The sequence below is a fragment of the Toxotes jaculatrix genome, chromosome 5 (assembly GCF_017976425.1).
Source record: "Toxotes jaculatrix isolate fToxJac2 chromosome 5, fToxJac2.pri, whole genome shotgun sequence".
In the NCBI taxonomy this organism is placed as follows: domain Eukaryota; kingdom Metazoa; phylum Chordata; class Actinopteri; family Toxotidae; genus Toxotes; species Toxotes jaculatrix.
Window position 1 is genome coordinate 23,053,045 of NC_054398.1, and position 22,922 is coordinate 23,075,966.

Genomic DNA, 22,922 nt, shown 5'->3' on the forward strand with positions numbered 1-22,922 from the left:
AGTCAGAAGGAAATCTGAAGGAAATGTCACATGTGAAAACTGCTTCACCTTCAAACCTCGCTGAAACGTGGAGATGGAGAGCAGAGCAAGGTCCTGCTGCTCCTCGGCATAACGCACTAAATAAACATAAACAAGCTTCTTCACCTGTACGGAGGAGCAGAAAGAACCAGATAAAAAAATGATTTAGTCCAAATTATGTAGATTAGTTCAATTATTGTCACTGAGATAAGGCAAAGTGATAAAAAGAGGAGAGGAAAATGTAAAATTTTGTCCAGGTGAGATAAACCCAAACCCCACAGGGATTTTCAAAAATGTGATAAGATAATGCAGAAATTACAAGCAAACAAAAACTAAAACATAAAAGCCTTAATAGAAAAAGCAACTTTTTTTTAGGCCATAAAACCACACAAACATAAGAAAAGAGCAAATACTGCATGAGGCAACATGAAACAGGGCTCATTACGAGTACAAACCTCTATGTTTTTACAGGCCACGTTTTTCACCACAGCAGGGAAGAGATCTGATGCGTTTTTACCTCGGGCGATCATCTGCAGAGATAACACACACCAGAAAACAAAATGAGGATTTCACAAGGTGACATTTGAATCATTTGCAAGAGAAAGTGCAACTTTTTTCTATTCTATTTCAGCCCTTCTACATGCTTTTCATCCTCTCTGTCCTGCAGTGATAATGAATGAAGAGATTGGTGTGGAGCTCCAGAAGCAGGAATCTATCACAGATTATGAATATTTAACAGCTGACTGTGCAGCTTGCGTCTCTTACCACTGTAGTTATATCATCTAAAAGTGCTTTTGTCTCGTAGCTGTGAGATATTAAGTCTCTTAAAGCTTCAGGCTTAACTACACGACAGTTTTAGTTGGATTATAATCTGCAAATCTTTACCATCAAAATGATGAAATCCCAAAGAAAACATAATTTCTACTCACAGCCACGATTCGCTTCATTGCCTCCAGCTTCAAGGAGTCCTTGTTGCTGTCCAGCATCTCCTTCAGGTCGTCATGTCTAAGGGAAAAGAAAACATTGAAAATCATCTCACAGCTTGGTAAATTTTAGTACAGGCAACTGGAAAAAAAACGCTGATCAACATTTAATTGTTTTACAATTTCCATTCAGTGCACAAAACTGATCAAAGTCTGCAAGTGTGACCCAGAATTTTTTCTTTTTGATGTGGGAAATCCAGCTTGCAAAAATATGGAAACCTTTGAAACAGCATCTCATAAAAGCAGAGTAACTGGAAAGTGACATAATCCCTAGAACATGTTGGCTTCTCACACAGAGATTATATTTCAGCAGGAATGAGGAAAACAACATTTCAGCATCAGAAATGTTTTGCTTAAGATGTGGCCCAGTGAATCTGTATATAAACTCTGTAGGGTCTATTAGTATTATACAAGATAACTTCTTTAATATTTCACTAACTGGGTAACCAACCATTATGTAAACAAAGAGTCTTGTGCTGAAATGATTAGTTGATGGACAGAAAATTAATCAGCAACTATTCTCATAAGTCATTTTTCAAGCAAAATCATTTCATTGTTACATGTTTTTAATTGTGAGGATCTCCTGCTTTTCTCTGTCTTCTGTGACATTAAAACTAAATATCAATAAATATCTAAAAACAAGAAATCTGAAGACCTCATCTCGGCCTTTAGGAAACTGTGATGGACATTTTCCACTACTTTCTGACATTTTGCAAGCCGAACAGTTAACGGACTAATCGAGAAAATAAGATTAATCAACAATGGAAATAATTAGTTGCAGCTCTAATTCCTCATTATTTACTTTAATTGTGCTGTAATTAACACTGATGCTTTATGTTTGCAGTTGAGATTTGGAGAAAAACTTTTAACTGATGTTTAAAACCCCATAAAAAGTCTTTTTCTCAGTGAAGATCAGGGCTGCGTATTGCACCTCAAAATGTGCAGAAATATGTCTGGTCAATAAGGTCATCTTGTTTACGTGTTCCTTGATTATACTGATCATCTTTTAGACAATTTTATTTAGGCTAAATTCTTGTACAGATGCTTATGTTCAGATTTACTTTTAACAATTGAAAAGTTTGACTTGTTTGGAGCACAACTGCATGAGAACCAAAAAACCAGCCTTGGAGCTGTATCTCTACATAATCAAGGAACAAATCCCCTTTAGCATTGGCTTTTGTTGTTTTCCCATTTTATCAATAACAGCTGCCTTTTACATCTGCATACAGGCTACGGTAAACACAGTTAACACGTAATTCTCCAGACATGTTCATCTATCATCGCTGTCAGAGGCGATGAGAAGCAGGATCCCTGTCTGAGTGGATCTAAGCTGGCATCTCCATCCTGCTGCAGCACAAACCTACATAAACAAAACTGACAGGTCCAACCAAACCTGCCGGGAGGACCCTGCAAACAGTAGTTGGACAGAGGCGACAGATCAGTGCAGACAGGATCACTGCTGCAGCTCCTAAGATAAAGACACCAGCCTAACTGAACGCTGAAATACAGATCTCTGACATTTTCACAAAGGCCAGATCTTGTTTTTTTCTGCTCCCTATTGTTAGGTAACAGAAGAAAATAATTACTTCATCCTTTTCCAGTTATGAAAATCTTTGAATTTGCTATTATAAACCTTTGATATCTGGTACCTGGAGGTAATACATTTTAGATTTTTACATTGTGAAATAGAGATTTCATTCAGTTTTTGGAACAAACCCATACAGATCAAATCGACAATCAGCCGCTTAAATCTGCAAAAACAGATTTTCTTTTTTGGCCACTTGAGGGCAGCAGAAAGAAGTGGTGAACACAATGTTGACATGTCAAGTCAGCTTGTCAGAAAGTTGCAGAAGAATGAAATAAATTTTTGTTTTATGTAGCTTTTACAGAGACAATGTGCTTGGATCTACATCACTGTAAACGTGGCAGTGTTAGCCAAGTTAGCCAGGCTTCTATTGCTACCCCTTAGCCTGGTGTTAAATTACCCATCACAATAACAACAAAACCACCAAATCAGAACAAGATGCTCTGATTTCAAGATGCTCGCAGAGGCGCCCCACCGCATCAGCGACCATGGCCGTGGTGCCCATGATCGGTGCCTTGCTCAGGGGCACCACGGCCCCTGAGCAAGGCACCGATCTACCCCAGCTCCCCGGGCTCCTCCTAGGAAAGCCCCAAGGTGCTTGTGTGTGTGTTTCGTTCACTTGGTGTGGGTAAAATGCAGAGAGTAATTTCCCAGCTTGAGGGATTAATAAAGTATAAACTTAAACTTAACTTAAACTTAAGAGCAAACTGATGTAACATAAAAATGTGTGTGTGTCTTTATGTCCAGTTAAGATGATACCACTGACTCACTAGTTACTACAAATACTGTACTTTACATGAGGAGTGTGTGTGTGTTGGCGTCAGTTTGTCAGCCTTTATTCATAAACAAAACTTTAAACTACCAAACCACCAGCAGACAGAGTTTTAGATGGGACTTGTTGTCATTTGGAGTTGTCGGTATGAAGGGTGGGGTTTGGCTGGTGGTGGGCGGGGTGACTAAATAGCTGCAGAGCTGCACATTTCCCCTAGCCAGTTTCCAAGGCAACAAAGGATGCAATAAAATGAAGTTAAGTGATTTCCTGCCTTCCTGCAGTGTCTTTGTTGGATCTGACAGTGTTTCCATGAGGGACTGAAGGCCCGCAGAGCCGAGCTGAGGAAACACTGTGATCTACTCCAGGGACTGTAGGTTCCTCTGAACAGAGGACTGATGCACTGTAACCTGTCACTCACACTGCTATATAATGTGTTACATGGTGGATTCATAGCAAATCAGGCACTGGATGTTCTCTTACACAACTGGAAAAACTCTTATTACCTCTGCAAAAGGGGTTATGTTGTGTTCACTGTTTTTCTGTTAATTAGCAGGGCATTTAAAAATCTATTAAAATAATTTCAGTGGTTGAAAGTTTGATCATAGGCTAAAGAAGAACAGATTCCTTCTTTTTTTTTGCCCCTCCTCCTTCAAATTTCACCCATATGTGGGGCATTAAATATTTTACTGCCTGAAAAAAAGTTGAATTCAATTTTTGATAAGCTAAACTTTTATCATGGCCATATTTATCTGGCCATAAATCTGTGACTTTCTTGAAATTTGGCTAAATTTATCTTTAAGTCATTTTTCAAATATCCGCACTTTCATCAGTTAATTACACAAACACATCTAGATGCAGTATTTTTTATTTGTATAAGTAAAATAAAAAAATGTTGACGAAATTTTGACTTTTATTTTAAATACACTTTGCAAAGCTCTTTAAATGGTAGTTTTACAGGCAGTGAATAATACATATAAGTAAAATACACAGAAAGCAAACTATCTAATCCAGCTGTGGTCAGAGGTTTTACATCATTCCTCTGTATGAGTGAGGGGATGTTAGGGTATACTATATATTACAGGCCTTGCAGTCTGTAAGGAGGTGGCTGATGCAGAACACAGCTGATTTATCACGACTCTGCCTCAAGTTTAATGTGCGTGTGTGTGTGTGTGTGTGTGTGTGTGTGTGTGTGTGTGTGTGTGTGTGTGTGTGTGTGTGTGTGTGTGTGTGTGTGTGTATGTGTATGTGTCTGTGTACATGCATGCCAGCATTTGTGTGGCTGCTGAAAAGGATTTCTGCTTTCGTCCCCATCAAAGTGTTAATAATTGCATTGCATGAATAACATAGTTCACTCTGTCACACACTTCAAAACCTAAATTCATCAAAGAGTGTCAAATTAAACCTGACAGTATCTATAAAATGCTGTTTGTGAAGGATTATTTTTGGATGCGAGCAGTGAACTGACGCTGGTTTCTTGGTTACAAATATGTGGCCGTGTCCCAAAACAAACTGAAAAATATAGTCAGAGAAAACGCAAAGACAACTTGCCCACAGCACTGGGAGCCCAGGCATGAGGATGAGTAATGCTAATTCTGATTTTGAGCAGAAAATGAAGGTCCCACTGGTTCATTTCTTCCTGTGAAATCATGATGATGGGTCGCAGCCTCTGGCCATGACTCCAGAAATGTGAGCATTTCTCTCAACTAGTCTCTTTTACTGCAGCCTGAAACCTCCTCCGTCCTCTGCCTTTGATGTAGAACTTCTAAGCCTGTACTGCAGGACTTAAAAGACAAGACCATGAAATAAAAGTTGGGCCCAACTCACCTAACAAAGCCGCTATGGGTGACTTAGCTTGGAATTATATACCAAATTTGTCATTTGGTTGTGTATCTTTTTTTTATACCTTTGAATGGCAGCACTTAAAGCTAAATTCTAACATCTGCATGCTAACATGCACACAGTGACAAGGCTGCCATGCTAATGTTTTGTTGTTAGAAAGATAATATTCACTAACGAGCATTAAACACAAATTATAGTCAGTGACCTGGGAAAGTCATGGGTTTAGCAGATGATGATGATGCCACACAATGACTACGTAAGTTGCAACCAAAATATCAACCTCATGGAGGCACTACAGGTGACAGGACAGGTCAGGGAATCACCAAAGTCATTAGGATTCATCCTCTGGGGACCATGAACGTCTGTACATTCCAGGAGAATCCATCCAATAATTGGTGAGATTTTTCAGTCTGGACCAACAGGACCAACAGGCATACATACAACAACATTGACAGCAGCTTCACTGAACCATACTGCTGCTAAACGACATTGCCTGTTCCCAGGGGTGTTCTCACTCTCTCTCCCCACACATGTAAAACCTATAGATCAACGCAAAGAGCTCACAGCTGTTCTGTGGATGCTCAAAACAAAAACACGATAGGAAACACTAATCCCAACACTAATTCATGATTTACAGACCAACCTGATGTACAAACGTCTAAGTTTACCAGGCACTGTCAATGTTCTTACCTGCAAAAATGTGATGGTAGAGAAATTTACCAAAGGGTTAATTTGTTTCGCAGCTTGTGTTAATTAACTTGATCGGCCTCACTAATTAATAAAGAGACAGGGATTCATGTGGTTTGTTTGATGGCAAACAAGCCTTTAGAAAACTAATTAAAACTAGACCCGAAAACATTGATTACATTTGATGTGGTGGTGGCCAGTCTGTCAAAGTGAAATTATCAGCAATTTGCAACCATAGACAAGTTATACATGAATTATTAAGAGCAGCAGGAGCAGATGTAGTAGCAGCATATAACTGTCTAAAAAAGTGTGACACCATTGCCCCAGTTTATACTCTAAAAGTTGTCTTTGTCAGTATTTTATCTGTTGAAGCATAAGCTACATCAGCCTGACAGATACAATGACTCGGCTCATTATACAGTGAGCTTAGACCCAGAAGTTATGAATGGAGCAAAAGACAAAATACTCCAAAGCAGTCTCAGGAAAAAGACGACAGCCCCCCGGAACCACACAGTTTATCTGTGCGACCACGATGCATTATTACAATCTGTAAATGCTACCTCAGTGAATTATTTTAGAAATAAAGCTGGAGCCCCTGGAGGAAAAACAGCCCTCTGACTGGGTTTACACTTCACCGCTCATGCCCAAAGTAATTCAACACCAACACTGGTTCTCTCATTTCTTTGGATTTTGTCTCGTCCAACTGAACAACAGCTGAATTTACAAACAGCTCTGAATTATTTAACCCACCGTGGTACAACAGTCTCCACTGGTGATCAGGTTACCTGGCACCAAAGCCAAGAGATCAGCAGTGCTCTCCAACCAGAAAGTCTCCACAGAAGTAGGCCAGTGTTCAATGATAAAACTGCAGGTAAAATGTCATTTTTCTCACCAAGAGCAGAACACTGCCTGCACAGCTGAAATGACATGAGAAGAAGTCGATGTGAAAGTGTATTTGCATGAATCAGAGGCGAGTGAAAGATTGAAGAGTTGCAGCCTGCATTTCTAAGCAGCTCGCGAGGCTGTTTTACATAAGCTGACTCTTTCAGCAGAGACTTTAAAAGTTTCTTGTTTCTCCATGGTGACAGATTTAAAATATGCCTCCTTAAACCAACCAGAACTGTACTTTAGCGAAAGCTCTCATCCTGTAAAATGAAAAGAAACGACTGCAGTTTGTCGGCGTGACCCAATAAAATCCAAAAGTACAATTACATGTCTCTTGAAGCAAATCTATTTTTGAAGAGCCCCACTTTCGATGTCCATTTTAAAGGTTTGCAGTCTAATTAACTGAAGACTACTGCAGCTCCTACAGCCTTTGCATGACAAACGTGCTGTAGGTCTGGTTCCTGATGCAACAACAGCAACAACAAATAGATAGAAGATTTTAATATATCATAACAAATCCACATAAACAGTATTTGTATGAACAGGTAAAGTGGCAACTTTTCTCTGTTGAGTCTATTAGCTTTTCCTTTTGGCTACAGCTTTTTCATGGCATTGTGAGGTTTTATTCCAGCGCTTCCCACATTTTTTGGCTCTTGACACTTAATTGCACCACATGTTGATTATGTCTATGATTTCTGAGCAGTTCATCTGAAGAATGATGTTCGCTGATGTTATTCTTAGACCTGAGCTGAACCAATTAGTCTTTTAAACGATTAGTTGATTGACAGAAAATAAATCTGAACTATTATGCTAATCAATTAACTCCCATTTTTCAAACTAAAAAGCTGGTTCCAGCTTCTCCAGAGAGAGGATTTTCTGCTTATATCTGGTTTCTTTGTAAAACTCAATATCATTCGGTTTTAGACAGAAAAAGACCTGAAAATTTGAACTTGGGCTCTGTGATGTCAGTATGTTCTGACATTTTATGGACCAAACAATTAGTCGATTAACCAACTAAATAATTGACAGTTTAATCGATACACTTTTTATCTGTGCACAATAAGGTTTTATACCCGTGGTCCCCAAGCTTTTTGGCTGTGTCCCTTTACAACAGTCTACTCGCCATCCTTTCACATATCTATGAGTTGCAAGTAGTTCAACTAAAGAACATTATTTTATTAGTTTTAGAAACCTGGAGAGGCAAAATGATCCAGTTATCCAGTGGCAGTCATTGCAATTTTCACTGGAAAGGAATCAGCGAGACGCCCTTTATTATAACTGTATAATGAAAGAGCTGCTTCTGGATTCTCCTGGATTATCCTACCGCAAAGGTTGACTTTGGAAACTGCTTCCGCCGCCGCCACCTCCACCTTCCTCCAGTGCTGCTCGTTCCTCCTGGTCTCCACTACCTCCTCCGCCTCCACCTGTACCTCCAGATCGGAGGTGGCGCAGCTCATCAGGCTGCAGGGCGCTGTACCAGGCCTGCTGACCGCTGTCAGGGGTCAACACTGGGCTCTTGTCCTCCTCCTGGCCCTGGACCTGACTCTGCACAGTCTTCACAATGTTCACCGCGTTCACTGGCAGCTGCAGCAGCTTTTGCATAGTGGTCATGTTTGAAACTTAGTCTGAACCAAAAGCTTGAGAGCAAACTGAAGAATCGTGGGTAGGCAAAGTGAAAAGGCTGCACTTCTCTTGGGCAACTCCTTGAGGTTAAACAGTGTGTGAAATTCTCCAGAACCTCCTCAGACAGTTTTCACACAGCAAACAGCAGCTTCGGTTAGATTTTGTTGTTAAATACTCCTTCCCTCTGGGGTTAAAGATATCCAATGTGGACATTCATGGCAAGAATGATGCGACAAACCTCTTCAGAAACGCTCCAGTGCCTGCTCAAAGACTTCTCCACGGTGGCAAGGTGGATATACTTTGCTGCCTGGGTGCTGTAATCCAGATCCACAGGAGCTCCACAGCACTGTAGGTCTTCTCCGTCTGTTACTGCTGAGTCTGTACGTATCCAGTGAAGCAGCAGACATCAGCTTCTCAGTAAATGGATGCTTGGCAGAGAGGGGCGTGGAGTTTTATTCGCCGTGAAGCCTCTCCTCTCGCGACTCCTCCCGCTGCTCATGTGGTTCCTGTTGCTGCACCAGTCTTTCTCTGCCTCTCTGTGTGTACACAGTATGTCCACATATACGTATCTAAGCTCTCCAACAATGACACAGCCGCTCCCATCTTTTGCCACGTTATCACTCCCTCCCCGACCCCCTTCACGCTTGTCATCCTCCCTCCACCTCCTCACATTAAGTGGTAGAAAATCCTGCTTCCTTCATTCATGTTAAGTCTCGCTCTGTCACAGCTTTCTTTGTCTGCCTTCATCCGAAGTCCCTGCCAACAAACCTTTTGCTGATACCCGACAGATGCTTTTAAATATTCCTCACTCCTCTTGCTCATTATGTTTAAAAATTGTCCTGTCTTATTCATTTTTAATATTCAGCGTGGTGCCTTTTTTTTCTCCTCGTCTTACATGACTCAGCTTTCTTGGCAGTGTCGTGATGAGGACATCTCTCTCTTTCTCTCTCTCCCTCTCTCTTTCTCTCTCCCACTCATTTCTGTTTGGCTAAAACCAAAATAACTGCCTTGAAGCTCAATTCACATATGCTCTTCCAGTGATCTGCAGCAGCTCAGTTAGGATTTGTTGACATTTGTATAAGACTAATATGATTTTTAACCTGTGATGTCACCAAGAAATACACCTCTGGGCTGCAGCATTCACAGTGAATAACACTGACAGTGTTTTATCGTGCTGTAAAAACTAAAGTAAAGCTGCACAGAAAACAGAGACCATTTCCTCCTGCAGCTGCTTCAGAAAGTATTTCTGATGGTATAAGAAACTGCAATCTTTGATCTCCTTCTTTCAAAAAACAATCGACTCCATCCAACAGCACAAAAATGAAAAGCATCGCAGTCGTTATTTAAAACATCCTGAGAAGATCCAGTTCTGCTAATCTCTTATCATTCTGACTACAAAAGACGGCTGCTGCCAAGTATGACTCAAAATATTTTTTTTTCTCTCCTTTTCTTGTCAAAACTTTTATGTCTGATCTCCGGTGCAGCGCAGTGGTATAACATATTCTCCAAATGAACGTAGCTTATGGTAACAGGGAATCACAAAAGAAATATATGAAGGCTTTCATGAATTAATAAACTCTAGTATGTCCTGTGGATGGATAATTCATATTCATCCCCTACTGGGACTGTAAAAGAAAGAGGATTTAGACCACATAACGCTGCTGGACTGCATTGTTTGTAAAATTCTGTTGCATGTCTATTTTTTTAAAGGAACAGTTTTTGGGACATACATTCATTTGCTTTCTTGCCAAGAGCTGAGATGAGAAGACTGATACCACTCTTACATCTATACACTAAATATAAGGTTACAGCCAGCAGGTGGTTCACTGGAAACAGGGTGAAACAGTAACACCCTGCAAAACCACAGCTTGTCATTTTAACACTTTAGTTTTTGTGCCAATTAAACAAACAAGATGGAGCGTGTTAATTAATCAGCTTTAGAGGTGCTGATAGATGGATTCTGTTACCTCTGAACAGAGCCACACTAGCTATTTAACCACTTCCTGCTAAAATAAGCTTGTGGTTTTTTTCATCATGAAAGCAGTTATTCCTTTTAAAACAGCAATTTCTAAATTTTATCAGTCATTTGGGAGGACAAAAAAACAAAACAAAAACAACATAGATGTGACTGACATGGCTTAAGGTAAGATGTAACTGCCAGAAATTTAAAAGTCACAATTAAAGAACAACACAAGTTCCCAAACCAATACAAACCAAAAAAAGAAAAACCCAAAGATCCAACAGAAACATCAGCTGAGAAGTGAAACAGTCAACACGTAAAATACAAAATGATACTACATTTGACATTTGATTTTATGGCCTGAGGACAAAGTGACTCACAACAAAATCGTACAAGCTTCAAATGGAGATTTTCTGGTCCTGAAATCTCAGCACCAGGCTGTGAAACAGTTCAAATTTACAATATTCATTTCATGCTGAATAACACAGAGAGTCTGACATGGTTTGAGGACTGAAGAAACGTTTCACACCTGCCGTGTTTCCAAGGAGACGACAGTGAATGTCAAGTCAGCACTTTCACCCTCGTGTTTACAGACAAACTTGTTAAACTGCCTTCACCGAGGACAGACATCAACTTCTGCAAACACAGATTTGTGTAACAGCGACAGCCAGCCTACGCATCAAACAATTAATAAAAGCAGTGGTTTAAAACTAATGACTAATGTTTGCCAAACATCCTCAAGGCAAAACCTCTAAAGGTCTCAGTTCACAGCCATTTATAAACAAGGAGCTCCATCTGCTGGTGAGTTATGGTGAAGCAGGGGTGTTTATGAGTGAGGCTTGTTAAAAGAGCCAGTGATGCTGCTGCCTGACCCACATATTCTGCACAGGTTCATTACCAGTTTCAACAGTGGAGCAACAGTGAAGGCAATAAGCAGTGATGCAAAGCCATTACATGTGTTACCAAACTGACATACATGCACTCAGAACAGGCGTAAAACCAGCTGTTGCACAAAGCTGCTGCAAAGTGAAATACCTACAACTTACCTACAACTTAACAAAGCAAGACGCCACTCATCTGAAACAATCGCCAAATTTAAAGTCTGCTAAGGAAAAAATGTTTGTGAAACGAGCACGTTGACAGATTTTATCTAAGGGGATCATTAAAAATAATCAGCGAAGAGCAACAACAGTGAAAAATGTCATAGGACACAGGTGACGTCTTCTTTTCTCTGATCCACAGTCCAAAACCCAAGCATGTTCAGTTCACTGTTAGCAGTATGTCAGACCAAGGAAAGCAGGTTTTGCATTTTTGATGTGAAAAGTGACCTAAAAGATTATCGTAATAATTGTAGATTAATTTACTCATCACTTAATTGTTGCAGCTCTATATTATTGTGATACAAAAGTAATATATATCAAAAACATTATCTCTTTGTAGATATATTTAGAAATATGAGTATGTAGTGTGACACATCTAAAGGCATACAGTATAACTGATTATATATTGGCACTGATGAGTCATATGAATAAATTTGTATTAGTCAGCACAGATATATCCAGTTACATTCAACATTTATTTTATCAGCATCAGTTTTTAAAGATCATACACACCCACCAGTGTTTTCACTTATTTTCTTTGATTACACCTCCCCTCAGGACTGTGTGCATGTGTCCAGACTATACTTTGTAACATGGACACAGAGTCCCAGGTTTTTCAGTGTGGCTCCAGTGTAACAAATACATTTTTAAATGGGATGTTTGCATGGTAAACATGTGACGTCTGACATGTAATTCAGTTTACGTAATGTTATGTACCAATATGATGAGCCAAACTTAGTGTAAAATGTATGACTTGTACCTGATGACTTGTTAGAAAGAGCTTCATTGGCTTTGCTCTCTGAGAAAGCTGCTGTATTAATACTGAGCTCCTGTCCTGTCCTGTCCTTTGGTCAGACCAAGGACAATCCTCCTGTGTGTAAAAAGAAACCTGGAAGAACAAACTGTTCCCGTGCAAGATGCCTGACTTTACCGTACTGACTGACTGAGGAGTTTCCCTCCAAAATGAGAAATCTTTCAAAGCAGTCTGTTTGACATTTGGGACTATTCCTCTGGTCCGGATGAATAATTTATTAGTTTTCAGCCAATACACCTGCAGTTAGGGCACTGATGATTTCAGCTCCTCTGTGGACCGTTAGCTGCCTTGTGTTGCTTTAAAAACTCACACATCAAAATGTAAATTGCACTCATGTCCTCAGAAATCAATAAATCTTTCAGTCTACGTATGGGGAGATAGAATGAACAGGATGCCTGTTTGATGGCACTATACATTTATTTCAGTCTGATATTTACTATGCCACTCGTTTGCATGGTTACATATCATGTATAAATGTCCCGCTCAGTAAATATCTTGTTTACAAATCAAATGGATCTGCATTAGCCAATATATCATCATTGGATTTTGTAAACTCCCACATACCAATATCAGTACCAACCTCAAAAAAGAAGTAAGTTTTTGCTCTGGAAACTTGGGTCACATTTTAAAGACCAAACAATAAATCAATGAATCAACAAAATATCCAGCAGATGAATCAATACTGAGAATAACGGTTAGTTGCAGATTATTATTGTTATCATTGTTGTTATTGTTGTTGTGTTTGTGTAGCCACTGTGCTGTATGCAACAAACATTAAAAGGACACAATTGGAATCCTGAATGAGACCAAGGAAAAGCTCGAGACAAACAAACTGAATGAGAGAAAAGCAACTCATCCATTCCCACTCTTATTTTTAACCGTTACTGAACTTGTAGTCTCACTTGTTAATTTTTCACCAACGACAGATACCGAAGCCTGTCTCAGGTATATGCGTGCGCCGGGTCCAGGTGTGTGCGCCGCGCTCGCGCGGAGCTGCTGCCGCTCTGCGCGCTGTCCAGCAGGGGTGGTGCTGAAAAGCCGGAGCTGAGGCCTGGGATCCCCCCTGACAGGCCTTTCACATCCTCACCTCACGAACACAGCATAAATGCTGCCAATGTAAACACCACCACCTCTGTGCTTCAACCGCAGCACACATATTGCCGTTCACCTCCAGCACCGGACCGTTATTTGACACTACGAGCTCAAATCACGGGTGAGAGATTCACGACCGCTTTCGATCACGGGCCTGATCATAAACAAACTTCAGTCTGCTGTTCTCCATCCACTGGCAGCGAATACTCTTCCTATGCACCTTAACAGACAGGAAGCTGCACCTCCCCCGCCATAAACTGCCCCGGTACACCACCATCACCACCACCAACCCCCATACACAGATAATATGACAAATAAAAACGGCGTCAGGCAGCACCGAGGCAGGTGGCTCCGTACCTTTTGTAGTCGGAGGAGAAAATCCCCCCGCTCGCCGGGTCGTGACCATATTCAGGCTCCCCGACACTGGACGAGCCCCCCTTCTCGTCGTTGAAAGCGGAGCTGGCGGACATTGCCGTGGCTTTCTGTGATTTCTCGCCCTCACGGAGCAGAGATGGAGATTTAGTGCGGAAAGCAGCGGGATATACGGCTCTTAAAGGCGCACAGACACACAGCCTCTATCCCTGGGATGCTCGGTGCAGAGGGGGATGATGCGTTGCTAGAGGAGGGGGTAGGGATTATGCCAATACGGTCACGTGATTTTTTTTTTTTTTTCCTCAGCTCGTAGTCCTTAAACCCGGAAGTATTTGGCACATGTTTATCAGACGTCCATGATATCGCTTCACCTCTGCGTTTCCACATCTACAAAGCGCGATCTGTTTTTCATCAAGGTTTTCAGGTAATGTGAGAACATGTTGTGTGGTTCACCTAACCAGCCATTTAAAAAGTCCACAAATAATAAGATGAGCACCCACAATTTTCCTTCCTATTTAAACACCAGCAACAGTCCACTTCAAGGTTACATTACCGGCTGCCCCAAAGCCCCAGATTTACTCCTAATTTCTGTTCACATAATGTGATTAATCACAAATATGTTTGAAATAAGTCTAATCTGAAATAGGATATCCACTATGAAGGGTTCACCATCCTCTAGTTTTAAATATTTTAAAGTCACATTTTATCAAACGTGTTAATGATTTGACATAGCCTACAGTAGCACTCAGTTAACAACAGCTGTTGAGAGTTTACACAGTTTGGAGGTCAATAGCAAAGAGTCTGAATACTTTTGTAAATGGGGAATTTCAGTTTTGGCTTTTTAATAAATTTGCTAATTTTTTTGTTTCAACAAATGGTGATATTATCCATTTCAAATTAAATCTACAGCACAAAAAAGCGTGCAAAAAGTGAGGAGGTCTGAATTCCCTCTGAAGCATCATCTTGTACAGTGAAGGTCCAACATCCATGAAAAGCAACAATGACCAAAGCACATTTTTGAGAGTAACTGACAGGGCGCCAGGGTCGTCGCGTTGCCATGGCAACTTGGAGCAACGGTAGCTTTGAGCTCTTAGGATATTCTATTTTTAGAAAGCGATATTTACGCAAAGTTTGCTAAGAAAAAAAAATGTGTAGCCATGCAGAAAAAATGAGGAAATCTAGTCTGAAGCTTAATTCGTAAGTTCACAGATTCTGTGCAAGTGATTTTGTCAGCATTATTAGCTCAGGTGAAACACATTACCACTATGTTGTTTCGTTTTCTCCTAGATCTTCTCAAGCAATTAATAATTCAGGATCAGGAATTCATGAAGTCGGTCGAAGTGGGAGACACAAATGGAGCTTTACAGGCTCTCATGGCCGAAAAAACTTGGTCGGTGGCAGCAAAAGCAAATTTAAAGAAACCAACAGAAGCGATAAAATTCCCAGAAGAGAACTCCGGGTATGTATGTAACCTAAAGAGACAAGAAATATTCTCAAAGTGTAGAGTAGTTAGAGGTGGTGTTATTAACAAATACAGAATCATGCATCAGCATGCATCAACCACCTGCAAATACTTTTAATACGTGAGTATATTTTGCTGATAATACTTGTTTTACTTGTATCTGAGTACAGGTTAAGTCACAGTAGTTCAGGGAACTTGTCAAACAATTATTTAAAATTGTATGTATGTATGTCTGTTTTTTGTTTGTCTGGTGAATTTATGTACAAGCTAAATTCTATCAAAAGTCTTTGTATGGGGAGATAGGATATTTGCTCTGTGTATGTGAAACTTACCCACTAAGTATATGACATTAACCACAAAACACAAAGAATTAATGTATTGTATTTCTATTGTAACAGAAAACACATTTTTTTTGGAAAATGAATTCCTTTATATCTGTCCAATCATAAATGTTCAACCAATCCTGGCTGTTGCTCTTTGCAGGTGTTGGACGAAGATGGCAATGACGTCACTCCTCTGCGCCTGGATCACGCAGACCCAGGAGACATGCAGCCCAAACCAGGCAGATTCACTCTGAATGAAATCTTTCCCAGTTCAGGATCAGACCATTTAAAATCCTTTTCATGTGCCAGTTTGCACTCTTCCAGGTACCAGGTGGTAACATTCAGTACAGTACACACTGACTGCTTAGATGATCAAACAGCTGGTTTCAGGGCCTACCCAAGCCTCCATGGGGCCCAAAGCAAAATTTGATTTTGGGGCCCTTCATTACTGCCAATAATACTGATTATTGATCATTCACACACCTAAACGTACACTTCTTATTGTACTCTGTCAATATGAATACACTTAAAGAAGTAAAAGTAAATGTGAGAACTTTTTCTTGTAGTAGCAATCCCATTGGCTGTTCTACATTGAATTACTCTCTGGATGAGACCTCCTCCGAGCACCCCCTAACCCACGAACAGCCACATTTTATTATAACAATATTTATATTATAACAATCTACAGCTCCAACATTGCCAAAACAATTTAGAAATTAAAGTTATCAGAAATGAACCCTCTGGTGCAAAGCCGTTCTCTTGTATATGCATGGGCTTTATTGTTATAGTTTCATATCAGCCAACAGGATGCTTGTGCATCAAAGCAAAAAATGCCAACAGATGCCATGATGCTTCATGCACACGAAAAACAAGTATGTCTGCATGCAATACAATTGTATTATTACAATTACTTTATAATAATAAAAAATAAAAGAATAATACACAAATAAAATATAGAATAAATATTCTGAATAGCACAAATCCTTCATCACACAAATGAAAACACACTAAAGGAAGTCTAATTATAGCACTATTGCACTAAGAGCAGCAAACAAAAACTAAAACTAAAACCTGACCTTTCTGGCCTTCCTTGATGCAAAATCATCAATAATGTCAATAAGGTTCCTCGCGTTAACCCTCTTGATTTGTGGGGGGCAGTTCTAAACATCTGGAAATCAGATGGTTAGATTGAAGTGTCAGTGGAAGTTTTTGATATATAAAGCCTCACAGTCATTAAGACTAACGTCAGTAGTCTTAATGTAAAACAACATTTGACCTTACCACTAGCTCTATTATATATGAGCAAATCAATTACTTTGAAGTCTTGTGTATATGGTGATGGCTTGGAGAAAATAATAACCATAGAAGTGTCAATCACAATTATAGAAATATATATAATGTTATATTTTGTTTGTATGTTTGTATGTAATTTTCTTTTATGATGCATGGCATTGTTAGCCACGAATTTCTGACCCTGACTCAGTAATGACATTGTCTTTCAGCTCTCTTTCAGCTATGGGTAGCAGCCAACCATCCATCCTGTCAAACAAATCGTCACTGATTAAGGAAATTGAGGATTGCCTTCCTGAACTGGACATACCCCCAGCTCCGTGCAGTTAATTTTCATTTTTTAAAAAAACCTATTTTCATTATGTTTATTATTATCAGCAGTTTCCTCCCTGTCATTATGATATCCTCCATTGTGTAAAATGTATCTTTTATATGTATGGTATGATAAATCATTGGCAATATATTATTTTTTTATTTGTTAAATGCAGGAGAATACAGTTAAATGTACAGCATCTTATTAAGATAAAATTACATTTTTGTTGCAGATAGTCTTTTGTGGTATTGTATACATGCATATTCTGTATTTATATATTATTTTTTGTTTTTTGTTCCCTGCCAGAGTTGCCAGGGAAAAGAGCCGTTGTGAAACAACACGTAACAGAGGAGATGTTGGATGAGCTAATACACATTTGCCTCACTGAGACAGATACCATTTCACTGCTGGACATACCCAGCACCTTTGTCTCAGAGGATGATGATGATGCAGAAGCAATTAAGTGAGTAAATGGCTCGGTTGACTGTTTCTTAAATATCAGGCAAGATCTGAAATGCATAACAGTTATAGGAAGTGCTACTGAATGTATTTATGTCTACAGTATGAGTAAAGATGAATGTCAGTTTATGTTCTGTGCAAACATGCTAGCCAGTGATGTGTTGTGCTCTTCTTTGCTAGTAACAGGTTGTTGACATTTTCATCTTTTTTTCCTACAGAAAGGGAAACATTCAATATGCTGAGCTTTGCAAGAACAGATTGGGCAATGATAAGTATACGGTGCGATCAATGCAAACATTCGTTGGAGCACCTAAAAACAAAGAGGTCCAATGTGACAAGATTCTCATGGTGGATGAAGGTTGGGCCTTAATTTTCCTCTTTGTGTACTGTTTTTGTTAGTATTACTTTTTCAGATTCAATAATAGGAATAGTGGCTGACAATGAAACCTCAGTGATTCAGTCTTTATTAATGAAACATATATGAACATGGCAGAAAGGTGCTGGTTCAAACAGATATCATTTATTTTAAGTGCAAGCTTAAGTCTCTAAAGACAGCAGTAAACAATTTCTAGCTGATATATCATTGTAATGATTTAGTGAATAGAATCTCTGCAGTTGGCTTTCCAACCTAAAACTGTTGCATCACAGTCTATTAAGGTTTTGATAGAACCAATACTTTGGTGCAGATTTATTAATGATCATGTCCACAGGAACAACTGCTACTGTCTGGGACATCTACGACTCTTTCCACAACCAAAATGAAACCATGGAAAGAAAGATGGTTGACTATCCAGAGAGTGTCAGCAAAGTTCAAGAGAATAATGGTGAAAAGAGCAGCACCAGCACCAGCACACTCGGCACAGGTAGCAGCACCTGAAAGAACACTGGTTCTAACATTAATATTTAGTCCCTGATCCCAGCAAGTGCATGGGGACTGGAGGGGTCTACGAATTAATAAACAAGTGTCTGTACTCCGCCAGTCGCTCCTTACATTAGATCCTCTATATATTCTGACAGATTCAACATTTTTGCTGTTTATTAACAGGCTTGTATCATTTTGTCGTATTTAATTTCCTCAGGCAGTATCATGAGTTCACTGTCAGAGATGGAAATAAGTGGCACCAGTTTAAATGTTGAGCCCGATCCACAGCAGATCATACAGTCAGAGTCATTCCAGCACAGCTTGTTAGTGATGATGAGGAACCTCATGGCAAACGTCTTTCAACCCAAACTGGCAGCTTATAGGCAGTTGCCAATACTAGAAGGTAAACTCAGGTTATCACTGCTTTCTCAGTGACCTTGTTGGTGCAGGTTCACCAGCCTGCAGAAGCGTGTTTGAATAAACAGTGTATACAGTGTGATAATGTTGATTATGGAAGACCCTGACAGCACGGTGAAGCCTGGGTCTGAGGACCAGAGGGAGGATGATGAGACAAGCTGTCCAACTCCAGCGCTTGAACGTCTCTGGGCTTTCACTTGCGAGCTCACCAGAAGATGGAACATTACCAGCATGGCCTGGAACAAGATGAACTCGGTAACATAGGCCAAAAACCAAAGACCAAAACACCCAAACCTGCCGCTGTGTCGTGTTGTTATTTTGTGCTGTTTTTTTATTCATAGTCATTATTCATAGTCAAAGCTGGAGTGTGATTCCAGTCTTGATAAGCTTACATTTTACTTACTTTCATACTGTACTTTTGGTATTGTTTAGAATTACAGTGAGCAAATATTTGTTTTCCACTATTGCTAATCCTTGTTTAAAAAGTTGAATGAATTCTTCTTGTACAGGTCAGATGTCTCACACTTGACTTAAACCTCTCTGTTTGTGCTCTGGACTCTCGGTAAGGATATCCTGGCAGTGGGCTATGGTGACTGCAACTCCAGTTGCCAGAAACCAGGACTGATCTGCTGCTGGTCCCTCAAAAACCCACTGGTATATCTATACAATTTTGCATAGTCTCACTGGTAGTTCACTGCCATTGGTGTATGTGAATGTGTGTGAATGAAAAAACTGCAAAGTGCCTTGGACATAAGCATTATATAGATGCCATTAATTTACAAGTTTAGTTCTTTGGGTCATGACAGCAGTTCTAAATGTGTCCCGTTCAGTGGCCGGAGCGCGTCTTCCACTGTCATAGTTGTGTCACAGCCCTGGATTTCTCTGCCAACAACCCGAGCCAGCTGGCTGTGGGGATGCTTGATGGTACTGTAGCCCTCTACAATGTCCAGAGTCAGGACAGCATGGCATGTATCGGCAGCAGCAGGTGAGGTGAGTGAGTGAGTGAGTGAGTGAGTGAGTGAGTGAGTGAGTGAGTGAGTGAGTGAGAGTGTGTGTGTGTGTGTGTGTGTGTGTGTGTGTGTGTGGAATGTGGAGACAAACTCTCACATCACACAGTGGGAAAAAAGTTACCACAAACCCCGAGTCTGTTATCTTTCCTAATATTTTTGTTTTGTAGTGAGTGTTTCAGAAAGCACCTGCATCCAGTGTGGCAGGTCACCTGGATCAAACAGGAGATGAGATTATCAGGGGAGGAGAGGGTAGAAGCCCTCGTCGCTGTGTCGGCAGATGGCAGGATCACAAAGTGGGTCCTCGGCAGCAACGGTCTGGACTGTATAGGTACTGTAGTCTGCAACAGGCAGTGGTTTCAACAGTGCAGTTACAGTTTTACACATATGATGATAAAAGCTTTTTAAGAGTTAATGTAGAAGATTCAGAAGTAAACAGTGACACTGGTGCCTACTGACAAAGTTTAAACGGCAGGAAACCAACAATGGGATCAGTTCTATCATTAAACCTGACTCTATATTGTAGCCTGTCCACTGAATTTAAACAAATTATTTTTTATTGTTGGCAAGACAAAATATCACTTCATTTACTGATGTTTTTAACAATTAATATAGACAAGATTCACTGTGAGAATGCATTCAACCCTTAACACTGTATTATAGTGCTGAAACACAATAATCATAATCATAACATTTGTATCTTCTCTAAAAACATGTGTTCTTAGACTTGATGTTGCTAAAGGAGATTAAAAAAAACAGGACGGAGTCTCAAAGTAACAAGAAGATGACACGTAATGTTCCTTCCAAAGTGACGCCTGGTCTTTGTGTTGACTTCCATCCAACAGTAAGTTGGCCACAGACGCTGAATACATCCGAGGATGTTTTCTGCTGAGCCTAGTCTTCAGGCGAGAAATTTTTCACATGGTTGTGAAGCTGTTTCTTCATCCAGTCTGTCAGTGTTCATAGGGCCAGTTTAAGGCTGTTTTTCAGGTTGTGTGTTTCTTCTTTCACTCTGACTTCAAACTTGCCTACATGTCCTGATCCTGCAGGATTCCAGTATCTATCTGGCTGGCACATGGGAGGGCTTCATCCACAAGTGCTCCTCTTCCAACAGACAGCATTTTCTGGATACTTACAAAAAACACTTTGTAAGTCTTTCTGGATAAAAACACATGGTGTCTGTTTTTTCCAACAGGAGCAATGTGACAGCAAACTAACTTTGATCCATGAGACCGAAATGCCTCATACTTTGTCACCATACCAGCCTGCAATACTGAGTGTTGGCTTCAGTGACACTGTTACTCTTTTACTACCATCTGATTTGTTACTGTAAAAAAATGTATTTTCAATCCATATCACATGTTGATCTCTCTCAGTGCCCTGTGAACCACCTTGAATGGTCTCCATTCAATCCTGATGTGTTCCTGAGCTGCTCCTCTGACTGGACCATCCAGCTGTGGAAGCAGGACTGCTTTTCCCCGGTGCTGAGCTTCACGTCCACCCAGAGGGCTGTGCTCTCCGTCAGGTGGTCCCCAGTCTGGTCCACAGTGTTCGCAGCCATCAGTGGCCGACAGGTGGAGATCTGGGACCTGAATACAAACATGTGAGTTAGTCTGAAAGAAAATGTGTCTGTTTCAAGCTCTGTCTCCTTTCATGTCATTTTCTGCTTTTCTCTGATTTGAGGCATGAGCCAGAAATAATCTTGTGTCAAACACAAACATCTTCTTTTAGCCTTCAACCAACCATTGTGCACCACGCTGCACCTGGTGTGAAGATGACGGCCCTGCTGTTTGCCTCAGGGACAAATTGTGTCTTGGTAGGAGACAGTGATGGACAAGTGACTGTCTACCAGCTCAGGAACCTCAGCGTGGGAGAAGGCAAGCAGGTAAAACTGAGTCAGCCTGTGTGATATTCCCAACACTTAAAATACAAAAGCACATACATCTATTCATTTATTTATTTATTCTACTTATTATTAATTTATTTATGTGTCTATGTATTTGTATAAAATAGATTTGCTGAGCTTACTGGGTCATTTACAGTAAAGCAAACAAGTAGTTATAGACAGGCTGTGGGACATTTGTCCAGGTTGGTCTTGCAGTTACAGATTTTGTAAGTAATTAGATTTTGCGGTGGCTCTGTACAAAGGTCAAACTGTCTCTCCTCACTCTGTCTTACAGGTGGACAGTTTGGAAGACATCATTCACCGTGTAGTTTCCAGGAACCTGTAGAGTTCAAAAACTGTTATGTAAAAGTTTAAATCCATTTTGCCATGTGGTTGCCATTTAAACCACAAACACTATACTTGTAATACTTTCAGAGCCACTTCAGGTTTGTGGTTAAATCTCTCAAGTTAATTTAATTGTTACCAGTTTTTGGAAATTGAAGAAAAATGTTGAAAAGCATGGAATATTATTTTATAATATTTTATTCAGTGTACCATGAAGTGTAGCATGTCTTTATTAACAAAACGACAAGGACAAACACAGTCTATTACAGACTGGGAATTTGACAGTACATTTAAAAAATGTAGTGCAACTTGCCTGACTCCTGAAATTTAAGGTTTAAGCGATGAAATTGTGAAAGTGATCAAATCTGCATAGTACTTGTATGAAATTAAAAAAAAGGTGCATTCAAAAATTCACCTGAGACCTGCAGACTTTATCGAGTAGTGAAGTGGCTACACTTATGGAACCTGTTTTCAAGGCCTAGGGAGACCCCTACTGGCAAAAAGTCACACTTTTAGTGTTCAGTTTTAAGCTGAAAAACAGTTTTATGCTTCTTCAGTGAGAAATTTTTGCATGATACATTAAAAAGGTAAATCTATAAAATGTTCGTATTAAGTATTGATTTTCTGCCAGGGTTGTTTAGGCTCAATGCGTCATCTTTTCATTCTGTTTACTGTAGTTATTTTGTTGGTCTAGATGATGAGTTGTGTATGTGGAGGAAACAGTGAATTCCAGCATCAGTTTAGGATTCATACGAGAGCTTTCAGTTTGCAGCAGTAAACAACTCAGTCAAACCGTGTTCAGAACTCAAGAATGCGTCAGCTAACACAG

The 22,922-nt window shown here is 40.0% G+C and overlaps 2 protein-coding genes across 3 annotated transcripts in view; one reads left to right on the forward strand and one right to left on the reverse strand.

Annotated features, from left to right (window-relative positions):
• The window catches only part of LOC121181801 (AP-3 complex subunit beta-2), a 33,884-nt gene extending 20,056 nt beyond the window's left edge, over positions 1–13,828 (reverse strand). For both annotated transcript variants that reach the window (XM_041037951.1, XM_041037950.1), the window contains exons 1-4: positions 13,716–13,828; positions 948–1,023; positions 474–548; positions 49–144 (exon numbers count right to left, since the gene is read on the reverse strand). In XM_041037951.1, coding sequence (XP_040893885.1) covers positions 49–144; positions 474–548; positions 948–1,023; positions 13,716–13,828 — 360 coding nt within the window. The remainder of the gene's footprint in view (positions 1–48; positions 145–473; positions 549–947; positions 1,024–13,715) is intronic.
• A 1,070-nt stretch (positions 13,829–14,898) lies between these two features.
• On the forward strand, positions 14,899–22,513 carry LOC121182000 (dynein intermediate chain 4, axonemal-like). The gene is made up of 16 exons (XM_041038259.1): positions 14,899–14,927; positions 15,018–15,189; positions 15,676–15,859; positions 17,425–17,581; positions 17,796–17,935; positions 18,288–18,440; positions 18,657–18,842; positions 18,957–19,111; positions 19,424–19,510; positions 19,687–19,841; positions 20,034–20,194; positions 20,589–20,707; positions 20,913–21,011; positions 21,240–21,466; positions 21,595–21,748; positions 22,044–22,513. The coding sequence occupies exons 1-16, from the start codon at positions 14,899–14,901 to the stop codon at positions 22,092–22,094; spliced, it is 2,229 nt and encodes a 742-aa protein (XP_040894193.1). The 3' UTR covers positions 22,095–22,513.
• The last annotated feature ends 409 nt before the right edge of the window (positions 22,514–22,922 follow it).